The sequence below is a fragment of the Dryobates pubescens genome, chromosome 19, assembly GCF_014839835.1.
Source record: "Dryobates pubescens isolate bDryPub1 chromosome 19, bDryPub1.pri, whole genome shotgun sequence".
Classification (NCBI taxonomy): Eukaryota; Metazoa; Chordata; class Aves; order Piciformes; family Picidae; genus Dryobates; species Dryobates pubescens.
The window spans coordinates 15,205,462-15,221,153 of record NC_071630.1 but is presented as its reverse complement, the minus strand read 5'-3'; the positions used below and the strand labels follow the sequence as shown (position 1 = coordinate 15,221,153).

General features: G+C 44.7%; 3 protein-coding genes across 4 annotated transcripts; 1 reads left to right on the top strand and 2 right to left on the bottom strand.

Moving 5' to 3' along the window:
- Nucleotides 1-203: 203 nt before the first annotated feature.
- KARS1 (lysyl-tRNA synthetase 1) lies at nt 204-8,685 on the bottom strand. 2 transcript variants are annotated; one of them, XM_009908933.2, is made up of 14 exons: nt 8,578-8,685; nt 7,760-7,910; nt 7,393-7,558; nt 6,902-6,995; nt 6,451-6,637; nt 6,146-6,271; nt 4,943-5,062; nt 4,550-4,712; nt 4,281-4,454; nt 3,528-3,613; nt 2,766-2,851; nt 2,325-2,451; nt 711-854; nt 204-314 (listed from the first exon to the last, which is right to left on the bottom strand). In XM_009908933.2, the coding sequence occupies exons 1-14, from the start codon at nt 8,637-8,639 to the stop codon at nt 228-230; spliced, it is 1,773 nt and encodes a 590-aa protein (XP_009907235.1). In that variant the 5' UTR covers nt 8,640-8,685; the 3' UTR covers nt 204-227. The 2 variants fall into 2 exon arrangements, with proteins under 2 accessions (XP_009907235.1, XP_054026041.1); XM_054170066.1 differs by lacking the exon at nt 8,578-8,685 and adding an exon at nt 8,370-8,550.
- Nucleotides 8,686-8,696: 11 nt separating this feature from the next.
- Nucleotides 8,697-10,224, top strand: TERF2IP (TERF2 interacting protein). The gene is made up of 3 exons (XM_054169982.1): nt 8,697-9,204; nt 9,320-9,396; nt 9,768-10,224. Exons 1-3 carry the CDS (start codon nt 8,697-8,699, stop codon nt 10,200-10,202), a joined length of 1,020 nt encoding a protein of 339 aa, XP_054025957.1. The 3' UTR covers nt 10,203-10,224.
- Nucleotides 10,225-12,892: 2,668 nt separating this feature from the next.
- Nucleotides 12,893-14,040, bottom strand: CHST4 (carbohydrate sulfotransferase 4). Its single transcript, XM_009908935.2, has one exon. The coding sequence runs from the start codon at nt 14,031-14,033 to the stop codon at nt 12,897-12,899; it is 1,137 nt and encodes a 378-aa protein (XP_009907237.2). The 5' UTR covers nt 14,034-14,040; the 3' UTR covers nt 12,893-12,896.
- Between the last annotated feature and the right edge of the window lie 1,652 nt (nt 14,041-15,692).

Here is a 15,692-nt window from a genome sequence, read left to right as displayed (position 1 = left end):
GGACCAAGACCCTACCCTGCAAAGTAACAGTACGACGGTCCTAGGGAGGCCGCGCTGCCAGGGCCCAGGCTCTCCAGACCCGTGCCGCGCAGCCGCTACCCCGTGCGCGGGGCCCGCCGGGAGCGCCAGCCCGGGGAGGAGGCGGGCCAGCGCCTGCGCAGGCGCACACACAGACACGGAGACAGGCGGCTGAAAACAGTGTCTTTATTAACGGAACAGGCCGGGATTCATACAGAAGTGCCTTCGCCAGGCTGGTCAGGCTGCACCTCCTTCTTGTTGTCCTCTGGTTTCATGGCAGGGAAGAGAAGCACCTCCTGCGAAACGGAGTACCGTCAGCGCAGCCAGGGCCACCCCATCGTGCCCCCGGGCCCGGGGAGCAAGACCCACTGGGCAAGTCCTGTGCTAGTAGCCCTCCCTTGACTCTCCCCGGCTCCCCCGCACCGCGGAGCCAGCTGCCCAGTGCGGCCGTGTACAGCGTAACACAAGCACACCGCCGTGCTCAGGCACAGCCACACTAGCGCTGCAGGCTCTGCAGAGGTTTGTAAGCATGTGCACCAAAGGAGCACTTTTCTGTAGTGAAGTTCTTTAATTCTTATTAATGAATCCTGAATGGCTACACTGCCTGGTGTTTGTTTATGGCCTGCTTTGCAGAATCTCAGTCCTGTTCTCTGACAAAGGCAGCAGCAGACACTGCCATCTCTCACATTTACCTTGATGTTATTGGAGTCCGTAAGGAACATGGTGAGGCGATCAATTCCCATGCCCCAGCCAGCTGTAGGAGGAAGGCCATACTCCAGTGCAGTACAGAAGTTTTCATCAATAAACATGGCTTCATCATCACCTGCAGCTTTTGCCTAGATGACAAAATTGCATGGTAAAAGGTGGATTGTACGGAGTTAGATAGTACCACATCTGCCAACTCCTACCCGAAAAAGAGGAATATTGGAATTTGTAGCAGCCAATGAAACCAAAGCCCTATACAAATAGCTCTAGGCCCCACTCCTTCCTGATCTGTAAGTTTCCTTTTCAAGGCAAAGGCCCTTCAATCAAAGCATCTCCAGGACCATAGGGCAGCAGATGACAGTGGACCAAACTGCTCTCAAAGGCTTCTGAGGTTCTTTTACTGCTTGCAATCTTTAATACTAGTTTGCAGAAGCAACCAATAATTGTTTCAATTGTCAGTAGCTGCTTCATGAAATAATGTTCAGGGACTGTTTTTTTCAAGTAGAACAAAGTAACACTACACTGAGATGGTAACTAATACATCTGACCCTGCCAGCCTCCAAGTGCCAAAACACAAATTAGCTAACCCTATTCATGTTTAGAAAATGCCAAGCATGTGTTAAAACACAGTAAACATCTTTGTTCACAGGTTCCACAAACACTTTAGCAGTCTTCTCCAAAGTAAACTTTACCACCCGAGCCTAAAATCTTGAAATGCAAACTACCATCCTTCCATCTCAATCTCCACCTTAATATTGAATTTTTAGGCAAATTTTTATTCAATACATATAATCATATGCCTGAAAAGTTTGGGCATACTCAACTGCAGCAAACATAAATACAACGGACCAAAGGTGAGAAAATCTGTAACGTTAGATTCATTCTGGATGACAATTTTGGAACTATCAAAGTTAGTTAACATAAGTCAGCTTTCCTAGTTTTGAAAACAGTTTAATCCTCTCAGACACTGTGATCCATTAGAAAGAGCAGGAAATTGGTGCAGACCCCAACATCTGACCTCAATCAGGCATGGGCACGCATGCGTTGATGGATGTGTGTACCCCACTGAACAACAAAAGCAATTTTGGTCACTCCTTTCTAAGGCTTGTCTATAGAAAACTACTACAATAAATTTGTAGGCCCTAATAATTTCCAGTCTGCAGCAGTGAGCCAATTTAAAAATAGATCAGGAAGTTGGGCTATTTCTTACTATTCAAACTCTAACCAGCCATGAAAATTAATTTAAGAACCTGGAAGTATAATCTTGTATGACTACATAAAAGCTTGACTGGGGAAAAATAACTTTCAACCTGAGACAGACAGAGAAATACTTTGTACATTTGCTTCTTGTCAGTTTAGTACTTCAGGCAGAGTAAGAGGGAAGATGTTTCAATACAAAGTTGCACTAGGGAAAACTAAATCAACAGCAGTGCTTGGACCTGGTCTCTAAAAGAAAACAAGCTTTCCCTTAAGCGAGAAACATTCACTCCAAGTAGTGAATGTCCCTTTTAAGCAGTAGGGACTAAAGACATTTGGAATAGAGATAGGGAACATTCTTTGCTTATGTGCCTATACCATTGATTCACTATCAAACACCATACCTTGGCCTGTTCCTCAAAGAGCTGTCGCTGCCGGATGGGATCGTTAAGTTCTGTGTATGCATTGCACACTTCCTTCTTCATTACAAAAAGTTCAAAGCGTTCTGTGAGCCCCGGGTAAGAGCGATGCCTATGTCAAGAAGGCAAAACAACCATACCTTAAAATAAACTTCTTTGCAGAAACAAAGGGCACACAGATTACTTCACAAGGATTGCCCATGCTTAGGGGCAACCGCTGTCCAAACTTCAAACTACTAAGCATCAGCACACCTCTTCCCTGGATGATGGCTTTCGGCTCAGGAACCAACATCTGTCTTGGCTGGTATTAGATCTACGAACATTAAAATCTCTATTTTGGCATATACGACTTTTTTTATGATTTCCCCCACACACCCAAGGAAGTAGAGGAGGGTTTAATTATTACACATTAATTGTTTCTCTTACCATTTGGCTAGAGGACTCATGACTTGTGGGTGATCACAGATGAATGTAGGGTTGATACATGTGACTTCCAAGAATTCACCGACTAACTGGGAAAACAAAAGCAAAACCATTATGTAGAGTGCAGTTTCACTTTCCTAGTGGGGCCTTCTGCAAACATCCTGCCTTCCTTCTATTCACTACTGAAGAATGTAATATAAAACTGGGATTTCCCAACTAGTAATAATCCTGACCATACTAATGCCCTTATTAACAGAGAGTCCATGTCCTATTTAGGTAAAAAAAAAGGATATTGTAAAGGCTGTATATAAAAAACCCAACAACTTACATCAACTTGGACATTACAATGAAGGTGAATGTGAAAATCTGAAGAGAAACTGCTATCAGGCAGTATTTTGGGTTAGGAATATTTGAAATACATGTGATAAAACTATATGGTAAGCCTACCAGTTTGGTAAGGAACATATGAATACACAGATCTCACAGAAAAGTGGCAGAACTGCTTTAATCACAAGAGACCAGGTATTCAACTAAAATCCTCCAATGCAGGCATCTGTAAACTACATTTTGGTGTAGACAACATAAAAAAAAAAACCAAACCAAAACATTTTGACACAGCAAGTTTTCTCACTGTGATACAGGAATAGCTGAAGTGTAGTTCAGTGAGTTTTCCCTGATACAGTTAAACTTTGGTTCTGAAGAGACTCCTTTGGATACAGGCATATCCTCAAAAGACATTAGGGTTATAAAAACACCTTGACTTACTTTGTCAAGAAGCCTGGCTGTTGTTCTGGGAGGTGGACACTCAACATTTCTCTCTGCACAAAGGTCATCAAAGAATTTGCGAGTTTCTGAAATTGTTGTAGACAAAAGTTAGAAAAGCTACCTAGATAACCATATTTTTTTTCCTTCCTGCATACTTCAACACATCAGAGTGATTTTTAAGATCTTAATGGTACACCTCAAGGAAAACATGAGCTTAAATGTGAAACTGCAAAAGTAGTAATTTGTTTTAAAATAACGTTACACCAAAATGTAAGTTACTTTATAGTTCAGAAACTTGACAACAATTAAGCACAACCCCACACAACTGCTGGACATAATCACCTGGGGGAGGGGGGAAATATAGGGAAAAATCACTACAAAGTGTGAGTAACAGCTCTGGATTCCAGGAGTAAAATAAACATACATAATTTAGAATGACAAATAATGCTATTCCTAACCTATGAACACAGGCACAACACTGCACAAAAGACAGAAGAAATAAAAAGCTGTGTCTCTTCGAGAGATCAAGAACTCCCCAGATCATGCCTCTTGAATACACAGCCATCAATTACACTCAACAAAGAGGCAGAAGGGTCAGATCCTACCAAAGAGTGCAAAGCACAAAGGCTTCTTTTTGGACTCTCAGGTAACAGGCCAATCCCATGCTGACGGAACACAAACTGAGAACTCCAAGACCTTTTGCATTTTTTCTGTTAATGAAGAATCATAGGACATTCATATTGATCATCTGACCTTCAGTTTCAAAACACTCAGTTGATGGAAATTTCACTCCTAAGATCTTTTCCAGATCATGCACCATGCTAATTCGCCGGAAGGGAGGGGTAAAATCTATCTCATAGGCTTCTCCATCCTGGCCATCTGGATGGTAAGTGATCTTGTAACTTCCAGTAATATGTTTCACCATCCCTACAAAAGGAACCTCAAGTTTAGGAATATGCCACATAATACACAACTCTTCCAGAGAGGCTTACTCTTTTTTTCATTAATTTTGTATACATCACCTGAAAGCAACTTCTCTGTAATTTCCATCAAGTCATGGTAGTCTGCATAAGCCATGTAGAACTCACAAGTTGTGAACTCAGGGTTGTGAGTTAAATCGATTCCCTCATTCCGGAACTGACGCCCAATTTCATATACTCTGTCCATGCCACCAACCACCAACATCTGAGCAAAAGAAAATTCTAGTTAAGACACTTAACTTTTCCACAAGAACTAACACACACACACAACTGCAACACAACCTCACATATCTCATTCATGATGAATTTTGTTTCCTCCAATCCAACGTGTCTACATTTCTTCAAGAACAGTCTTTGCTTCAGCTACATTTTTTTGGAGCAAGATCACAAGACTCTGGACAATATAGGCTTAGCCCTAAAGGCCTTGTATTTTACCTTGTGGTAAAGCTCAGGAGCAATTCTCATATATAAATTCATATCCAGATCATTGTGGTATGTGATAAAAGGTTTTGCCACAGCTCCACCTGGTATTATATTCATCATAGGAGTTTCAATCTGTAAAATGGTAACAATACAAATATTAATTGAACAGTGTCATATTTCCAGGCTCCTACCTCAATGCCTTGCTTTAATCTGTCTCCAAAGCTGAACTCTGCAGATCAAGCAAACAAACCACAGCTAGCTCTAATAAAAAAACTCTGTATTTCATTATTTGACCTTCCAGTATATGAGAAAAATTCTGAACTAAAGAACAGGTCTTCAATGCTACCAACAACCACTGTTATTTATTACAAATGCTAATCTCCTGGATTCAGGTTATGGAAGCCAAGTGGGCTGTAGGATTGTCACATAATTATCTCTGCATTTCAGATAATGAAGTTCAACAAGGCCAGGTGAAAGCTGGTCAGGTCAATCCCCAATCTCCAGTTCAACCTGGAGGGTGAATGGATGGAGAGCAGCCCAGCAACCAACTATATCCTGGGCTGCATTAAAATAATTGTGGCTAGCAGGTGGAAGGTGGTAACCCTCACTCTCTGTTCAACATTCCTGAGGCCTCACCCAGAGCACTGCATTCAGCTCTGAAATCCCCAGTACAAGCTTGAAGAACACAGACCTGTTGGAGCAGGTCCAGAGGAGACTACATATTCAGTTGCTAAAACAGTTGCAAATAAATCACATTAAGTTCCAACCTTTTGTTAACTGTAAAGTAGAACCAAGAATCTGGATGTAAGAGAGAGCAGAGCTAGTTTCATTTTCTCATATGCTACTCCCCAACAGAGCTTAAGATAAAACCAATTTTACTTACTGAAAAACCTGCAGTTACCTCCAGAGGCAAAACACCATTTTAAAGATGTTATTTTCACCTTAATTTATTGAAATAGGGAAGAGGCAGCAGTAGTTTGAAGTACTACCTTCACAGAAGTTTCACGAGTCACAGCCTAAACCAACTGAGTAATAGTCTTAACTTTGAGAGGAAAGGAATGGCTCCCTCTACATTAAACTGATAAAACACATAATGCTGAGGTAATTATTCTTACTTCTGTAAATACTTTGCACATAAGCCCAAACATAAAACATCCTTGAAGCTGAAGAGTTCTAAACGTTCAGTATGCAGAGAAATAAATACTGAAGTCTTACCTCAAGGAAGCCCAACTCATCTAGAAAGCTTCGAAGGTATGTAATGATCTTTGCACGGGTTATAAATTTCTGCCTCACATAATCATTAAGAATTAAATCCAAGTATCTCTGACGATACCTAGTTTCCTGAAAAGAACAAATATCTTCAGGACACACTACACAAACTGTGCTACCAAAGGAAGAAAAAAATCTCCAAACAAAACAGATGTTCCTTTGTTGACTGACACCATCAGCAGATTAAAAAAAATCATCCATTCAGACTTATGTGCCAAATTGCCTCCAGGAGTGACAGGCATGACAAGTACCTTATCTTTGAGGCCAAAATGAAGATGAGGCAACATGTGCAGGCATGGAGACAAGAGAGTTATTTCATATGGAATAATACTCAGTTCCCCTTTCTTTGTTTTCCCAGGATTCCCCTCTACACCAATAATGTCCCCACGACGCAGCTTGTTGTTAATACGGAAATAGTCTTCCTCAGATTTGTAGAGCCTGCAGATACAAAACCAATGCAGGTAAGTTTGATTAAAATTCAACATTCTAAACTGTCCTGCAAGTCTTCCCCCAGACCAAATGCTTTTAAAAAAGGATTCTTCCATGAGGGAAGCCAACCACAACATCCTAAGCAAAATACTGCCTAAGCCAACATACAGATTAATTGACTAAGAAGATGAAGAAATAGAATGCTCAACTACAGCCCTCTAGGCTCCAGAATGCAGTTAAGTTTAGAATGCTACTAGGAATACCTCTACTTACCTGGAATTTGCCATGACCTGTAATTTGACACCTTCACCACGGAGATCATAGAAAATCAGCTTCCCTCCAGAGGCACGCTTTGCATGGATTCGACCTAAAGATCAAAGTATGCAGGACATCAGCAAGAGTCACCAGCAGAAAGGGTACAGGGGCAAAACCCTCAGTATTATCACTAGGACAAAGAATTATCAGCTCTGAACTGATCACTACTTGTGAAAGAGAAACAAGTCAAGTCTCAAAATTAATACCAGTACACCAAATATCACATGAACTTTGGGTTTTGGAGCAGGTATCATCTTGTAGCTCTATGGGATGTTGTATGGGTCTACTCATTCCGAAAGGACATGTCCTGAATAGTCAGCTATGGACTTCGAGACCAAGTAATGAAGGATCAGCTTAATTCAAAGAGACCACCCCATAACTAAAAGCAGCTAAGACTTCTCTTAGTAAAACAGCAGACCATCTTTCTGTATCCCAGATTAAGTCCTTACCTGCCACTCTCACTGTAATGTCTGTCAGGTGATCTCCTGGCTGCAGGTGACTGTACTTTTCTATAAAGTCTGAGAGTGATAAGTCCACATTAAATTTGTGGGGATAGGGATCTTCATTAGTGCCTTTCAGCTGCTGGATTGCATGACTTCGAATCTTGTAGTATTGCTGTAACCAGAAACAAACAAAACCAAAACAATTTGTTAGAAATTGAAACTATTTTGCAGATTGTAAATTAAAACAGCTGCACTTATGTAGGAATATGTAGGTTGCTCTTCTCTTAACCATTTAGATCCTCTTGAATGTACATCAAATATAAATTAAAAGTTAGTTTCAGAATACTAATAAAGCATGAGGACAGATGCTCACATTGGGGTCCAAGATTTCCTCATCAGCACCAATGTTATTCTCAGAGTCAGAAGTCAAGGATGGTTTATTTGAATTCTTTTCATTTTGCTCTTTCTGCTTTGCCTCTTTTTCGGCTATTTTTCTCTCAGCCTTTAAACGTCTCTTCAGCTCACTATAAAAGAGAAGGAAACCAGATGCAACAGGTACTCTGACACTTCTACAAGGAAACACTTGACAGGATTCTGACAAAACCTCACTGGATAAATAACCCTGCCCAGAAGTCAAAATAATTCTTAAGTTCAAGCATTTTCTTCGCTGAACTGTTTTAGCTCATATATACAATACAAATATCCAGAACAAGTTAAAACTGACTTAAGCGTTATATAAAACGTCCTTGATGATGCGTGCCTATGTGCCCAAGGCCTTTTCCGATGACCATTTCACACATAAGAGCCTAGCAACACCATGCAGCACCCAAGCGGAGTAAGGCAAGTTCTCACTGCAAGAAGTTAGGCGCTACTTAAGAGTTCCCGAGCCGCCTTCACGGCCCGGACCGGCCTCCCGCAGCTCCCGACCCTGACGACCAGGACTTCATGAAGAGACGGGCCCAGCCAGACCGCAAAGCACGGACCTGCTTTGGTCATGAAGTGCCTGGTGCCATCGGAGCGCAGGCGCGACCCTCCAGGCCCAGCCGCGGAGCCGCGCAGCAGCAGGGCTCAGCATGGCAGAGACGCACACCAGGTCAGCCGAACATTCGCCTCGCCTTGTTTTGTTTTGCTTTGCCTCGCCTCCCCAGCCCGGCGCTGCCTGGCTCTACCTGCCCGCCCAGCCTCCCTCACTTTTTGCTGAGGTGCGACTCAGTCTCCGCTGCTTCACACGCACGCCCTGCCACCGCCGCCATCTTCTCGCCGCTAGCCGGCTCTTCCGGCAGGCCCGCGCCTGCGCGCGCAGCCCGACAATGGCGGGGCCGGGGCTCCTGGACGCGGCTGGGGCGTGCTCGCGATCACTGTTCCTGCAGGACGATGGCAGCCCCATGAGGTTCTACGTGCGGCCGGGGCTGGCCAAGCTGCGCCTGGCACCGCTGGTGCTGGCGGGCGGCGGGCGGTTGTGCCGCGTACAGGAGCCGGGAGCTGTGCTTCTGGCGCAGCCCGGGGAGGCCGCGCCAGCCGGTGCGGTCTCCACCGAGTACGTGACAGCGTGCGTGGAGCGCAAGCAGCGGCTGCCCCTAGAGTCCTTCCGGCTGCCCGCCACGCCGAGCAGGCCTCTCGTCGTGATCTCGTCGCGCGGGCGCCGGGCCTTCACGAAGGCGGAGGACACCGCGCTGCTGCGGGCTGTGCGCGGCCGCGCTAAGGCGCGGGTGTGCGGCCGGGCGCTCTGGCAGGAGCTGGAGCGGGCGGGGCTGACAGAGCACAGCTGGCAAGCCATGCGCGACCGCTACCTACGGCACCTGCGGCCGCTGCTCGGGGGTGAGCTGGGGGCGGCCGGCCGGACTTGGCGGCGGGGAAGAGGGGAGGTTGGTGGGCGGGGGGGTGACCGCGCACCCGCTGCGGCCCGGCACTCGATGCCCTCGTGTTTCCGCAGGGCCCCAGCAGATGGAGGAGCCCGCACAAAGCACGGGTGTTTTCGAGGCAGCGAATCAGGAGTTCGATGGCGCGGAGGTGAGCCTCTGGGCTAGCAGGGGAGTAGAGTGGCTGCTGCCGCTGCTTCTAGTTCTGGTTGTCGCAATGTGACACAACAGTAATTCGCTATTAACTTCTTAAGTGACAGCGCTACGGCTTCCCTTCTGCTAAGTGGGTGCTTCATGTGAGGTGTGAACTGTGTGCCTTGTGATGAATGGTGCCTCGCTGCGATGTTTTCTTAGATTGATCTCCTGTCCAAGTTAATTTTCTGAAATGAATGTCACAGTTGTCCCACCAAAAACTGCACTGGCACTGTACTTCCACAGTGGAAGGTGGTTGGGTAGTGGTGATAAAAAAGCTTGCCAGAAAATACCACATCTGATTGATGATTCCACTTCTCTTCATTTTAGTCAGGAAGTGACACTTCAAACATTTCACAAGAACTTTCTACAGAAGTTGGAGAAGGAAAGTACCCAGAAGAAACAGCATCTGGCTTGCAAACTGGATTGCAGGAGTGGGTTCTCCCTGACACTCAGTTACAAGGACCAACAAGCACTTGCTCTTCTTCCAGTGTGGTAGAAGAAGCAGTAAAAACTATGCAGTACTTCATGAAGAAGTTCAGCATGGACCTGCACACTGTTACACAGGCCTTTCTGAAAAACACTGGTGACGTGGAAGCTACTTCATACTTTCTGCAGACAGGACAGCGCTTGGATGGGTACCCTGTGTGGAGCAGAGAGGATGATTTGGAGTTGCAAAGAGATGATGAACATGTCAGAAACAAATTGATAACAAAATTTGGAGCTGAAAATGTAGCAAAGCGGGTGGCATTTAGGAAAAGTTAGATAGCAAAGCAGAGGAGACTCTAGAGCTGTGGCAAGAACTGAAAGTCATTTCAGAGATGCAAATGTGATGGAAAATGTCATGCAGCATTTTGAAGTTTCAGAAATACTTGTAAATATTTATAAAATACCTGTTTTGTATTTGATTTTTATTTGTAATATTTGATACAATAAACAGGCATCTTAAGTTTTTGTTGCTACTGGCAGCATATATTCTCCAGCACTAATCTTGCAGAGTTTGTTTAGTAACATCACCATCTTGCTTCATGATTTCAAAAATAATGAATAGGTGTCCTCCAGCTTGCATCTCTACAGCCTGACAAGTCACAAAGTAACACTTGTAGCAGACCATACAGTCTAGCTGGAAAAGTTAGACTTCCAGGATCATGTGTGAGGTATGAGATACAAGGTAAGGAAGAGTGCTCAGAGTTTAAGTATCTCTCACCTGCCATGTTTGAGAGGGAACACCCTTGCTAACGAACAGCCACAATCTGAAAAACTCAGTATTTTCCAGCCTGGCAACGGGTCACAGTTGGCTAGGTCCTGATTTTTTTCTGCTTTGTGCTGCCTTTCCCCCTTCTCCCCCCCGAAAACAGGCTAAGCTAAGGGAGTTGTGCATTGTATTATTATTACCCAATTTACCCAGTAAAGCTTTTTCTCTCAACCCAGAGTTTGTGTGTTATTTTTGGGTCACTTCTGTGTTGGGGAGAGGCAGGCAGGCTCACCTGTTTGTGATGTGGTAATCTTAAAATCGGCTGTATTTCAAAGTGCCTAGGTTCATGAACAGGAGAGTTGTCACTTCATGCAGCCCTAGCTTCCCATTGCAGTTTGGGTGGTGTGTGTGTTTCAGCAGATCCACAACCTCCTAATTCAGTGGTCCTATTTAGCTAAAACTGTTGTAGATTTCAGGAGAGCTAGAATAGATTAAATGGCCACAACATAAAAAGATCAGGTGTTAAGGTGGCTTGTGTCTTTTTACAATTTTGAGTGACACTGAGTGAGTTTGTCCTTTTCAGCACAGTTAGATGTGCAATGTAAGCTTGTGAGTCTCTTCTCCCAGGCAACCAGTACCAGAACAAGAGGACACAGTCTCAGGCTATGCCAGGGGAGGTTTAGGCTGGAGGCTAGGAGGAAGTTTTACACACAGAGAGTGATCGCCCATTGGAATGGGCTGCCCAAGGAGGTGGTGGAGTCGCTGTCACTGGGGGTGTTCAGGGCAAGGCTTGACAGGATGCTTGGTTCCATGGTTTAGTTGATTAGGTGGTGTTGGATGATAGGTTGGACACGATGATTTTGAAGGTCTCTTCCAACCTGGTTTATTCTATTCTATTCTAAAGTGTTTTTATCTTTGCAGAACCATGCAGACGTCTTAACACTGAGAACCTTTACATATGCATTTTCCATTTCCCTGTGGGGTCCCTGAACTATCAGGGAGTGTCAGGAATACTCTTCCTGTAGCTCGAAGCAGCAAAGAACTTTCCTCTTTCTGTTAACTGCCTGAAGCATTTTAAAATTCAGCAGCATGTTTCTGTTTGTAAGAAGATTGTGCAACTTTTTAATGACACACAGATGAGGTCTAGCTCTGCAACTGACACTCATTTTACTATAGAGGGCACCAAATACCCTTCTGCCAGGTTTAATATGAGCATTCCTCCCCAGAGCAACACTGGAATGAGAAGGGCATGATCTGAAGTTGCAAAGAGATGATGAACATGTCAGAAACAAATCGATAGCAAAATTTGGACCCTGTGGGTAGCATTTAGGAAGAGTTAGCAAAGCAGAGGAGAATCTAGATCTAGAACTGTGGCAGGAACTTAAGTCATTTCAGTGATGCAAATGTGATGGAAAACGTCATGCAACATTCTGAAGTTTCAGAAATAAAAGCCTATTTTGTATTTGATTCTTATTTGTAATACTGAATTAAAATCACAGAATCACAGAATACATCTGCTTGGAAAAAAACCTCAAAAGACCATTTAGTCCAACCTTCCACCCAGCCCTGAAGGGTCAACACTGAACTATGTCCATAAGTGCCAGGGACTCGGGAGCCTTTGTTTTCAGCTATAGCTGGTTTATTCCACTTTTCTCATCACAACAGTAAGTGAACACATTTCCCCAACATTGCCCAGTCACAGCAATGGAGCAAAAGGAAAACTGGGCTTGAAAACAGCCATTTTGAAAAAGGATCTTTCCAGAAACAAATGTGTAGTGATCCTTGTGTCTCTTCTGGCATTATGTATCCCAGGTGACAGCATAGCAATAACATTCTCTTTATTCAGCTTCTAATTTGTATCTCCTCTTCCTTTGCCACGCAACTGCTGCATGTGGTTTCACTAGTATTTAGATTCAGTCTGTGAAGAGTTTGAGCTCTAATAGCTGATACTGCTCCTTTGCCATTCTCTTTGCTCCAACCTACACATACTTCCTCTTTCGCATAAAGCATGGACTTCATTTGGAAAACACTTGTATCACCTCAGCCTGCATTGTGGTTGAGCCTCCAGGGGCCTTGGAGAGTGACCTGGTGCTGCTGAGGAAGCTCTCATGAGTGCAGATGGAGTTCTTGTGTTCCTTACCCATGAACACACTCTTACACGTGTGCATGCACCTCCATCCTCTTCTGTTGTAGTGAACAGTTCACCACTCTGCAACATTCAGAGAGCAGATGCAGAGAGCAGCTTTTTCAGCTTGCAGGGTTTGTTACTCTGTGGAGTTCTGGGCAAACAAAAGATCCAGTGACATATTTTTTTGCTCTTCTTCTGACTGAAGAAGCCGGTAACCCAGTAAGTCCATCGCATCCTTGCACATATTCTGTACTTTTTCTATTTTCTCAAAGGGAAGGGTCTTCCTCCAGGCCTGGGATACACCCAGGGCATCTCTGGAGCCAGTTTGAAAGGTCTGTGTGCCTTGCCCCTTCCCATGGGTGATGTTGTGCAACCACTTCTGAAGTTTTGGTGTGAAATGGAGTTCTGCAAACCTGTACATCTGAGCAGCCCTTGCTAGCGGGTCTCTGACAATGTCTTCATAGCGAACCAGCAAGTAGCGGTCTTTCAGGAAGCTGTAAATGGCCTGCCTGCCTGTCTTGTAAATCTCAACCTGGCTTTTGCAGATTACTTCCATTGCATTGTAAAGCCCCTTTTCTCCCTTTGCGCCCCCTATCCCTGCAACAATGTTACTGTCATGTGCCAGGTCTGCCCTTGCATTCTCTCGGGACCTGAACACAGCCCGAGGATCGCGGACCAGGTGAATGATTTTGAGGTTTAGGGATGGATCAGTGAGAAGCGGGTAGAGAACTTTCAGGTTGAAGAATCTAACCTCCTTGATGACGATATGGCTGTAGGTTTTACAAGCTTCCTCCACCTTGCTGAATGGATACTTGCTACAGATGATTTTGCAGTTGCCTGCAGGGATTATGTCACTGCGACTGAATGTATCACAGGCAGGGGGGGAGCACAAGGCTCGGCTTGTCTCCCACTGAAATAAATCAGACTTTTTCTTCTTGCTAGACATGTAAGCATCAAACACAGACATGTCACACAGAAAGACCGACCTGACTAGGTCCCTCACTGCCATGTGTAAGACACTGGCCCTGTTCTGGTACATCTTAACCCACACGTGCCATGCAGGCTCCATCAGGTAGAAGACACCGGGGTGCTGGCTGAAGATTTGTCCAGTGAAGGATGATCCCGACCGCCAGGAGGAGAGAATGAGAATGTGAACTGGAGAGCGTTTTCTTTCTGTGGGGGCATTGTTGCTGCAGCGTGGGAAATGGAAGTGGATCAGAAGGAAGGACAAAACTGCCAGAATCAAGAGCATTTGCACATTTCTAGACTTCATGGCTGTATGCGACCTGCAAAGACAAAGTACAGCATCACAGGATCATGATGAAAGAGGAGGTGGTGCATCAGGCTCCTGCCAGTTCCTCTGCAGGCTCAGGGTTTTCAAAAGCTGCCATACTACCAGTGGTACTGTGACAACTGTAGGAGAAGGTCTCTTTGCAGTGGACATAAATAGTGCAGGGATGAAAGCTTTCTTTAACAACACTACTGTTGATCAAGAAGCCATTATAGTGCAGTCTTAGAAGATCACTGGAAAGCTTGTCTGCACTTTTATCAAAGTTTAAGAGTTATTTCAGTGTATTGAAATAAGTTGGTACACACAAATATGTATTTAGAGTACATGTCCATTGTTCTGCCTAGGGCAAATTCATAACCTGAGTACTGCCTGGCACAGGAATTTGCAGGAAGTACACCATCAGGGATAGGATCTGAGGCAGAAAGGATTCACTTAATTGGCATGCTCTGCCAACTGCTTCTCTTTTGTGGGCTCTCCTCCCCAAGCCATGCCTGGCTGTGCCTTGTATATAGGTGGGTACATGAACTACTGGTTGCCCTAGGGGACCAGCTCCTTATATAACACAGAAGTCCACAGTATGGTTTTCTCCTCCGTCACCATGTGCCAGGCTGGCAGTTTATCTGTGCTGCAGTGAAGATAGGCCACTCTGGACAGTGCAACTGTTTTACATTTCCCAAGGTAAGATAAAATTAAACAACCTTATGGGCTCTCAGTCACGGTCGTTTTTTCCAGGTGCTTCCACAGCTAGATAGGATAGGGAGAGCAGGATTTTCAGGGCTGAATGGCAAGATGGAAGTCATCCTGGACAGAGCAGCGCTGGCGCCTAGGTCCTCAGCAGCTTTAGGTGCTGCTTTTATGCAGCCCACGACTGCACTGAATCCAGGCAGCTATGCCCATGCAGAGGAGCCTCCCTCTACTAAAGCAGCAGAGCTCCAGCTGGCCACAATGCAGATGCTGCTTCCCCACTATGTGCTTACCATGATTATCATGTTTATCATGGTAATGCATCAATGTTCCCAGGCAAAATTTCCCTTCCTTAATTTCCATATGCCCTACCTCAATTTCCCTCTGCAGCAAAACATTCAGACTAATGTGCACAGATATGCCTCCTCCCATAATTTCAGTTCCTGTACCACTGAAGTTTAGTCTTCCAGTTACAGTCACTGCTGTTAACCAGCTAGGAACAGTAGTCATCTTTCCCTCCAGCATATAAGCATAAATTGGCTTGTTTACCTAATCTACCTGCTCTGCATTGGTTTGGAGGTTAGGGTTTATTAAGGCAGAAATCATAAGTTCTCAGAAATAGGGCAACACTCAGCCCAACCAAGCCTGGTTGTTGCCAGTAAGTGCCATCACAATATGAAATTTATTTTAATAGTGTCTTACAAGCATGCATGGGGTCATGCATTTAGCAAGGGACCACATGCTTCTGGTCTCTTGGAGAAGAAGCTTGCTGGGGTTTTTTGTTATACAAATGGACTATAGTGTTAGATCTGACAAGAAGCTCATGAGATTGCCATTTGGACCAAGCATAGGAAACGCTGCAAACAAAGGCTGTTGTAAAAATAGGTCATGTATCAGCTTCCTTCTCTAAAATGAATACAGCAGTGTTTACCAAAAGCCCTGGCTTCCAAATGAACT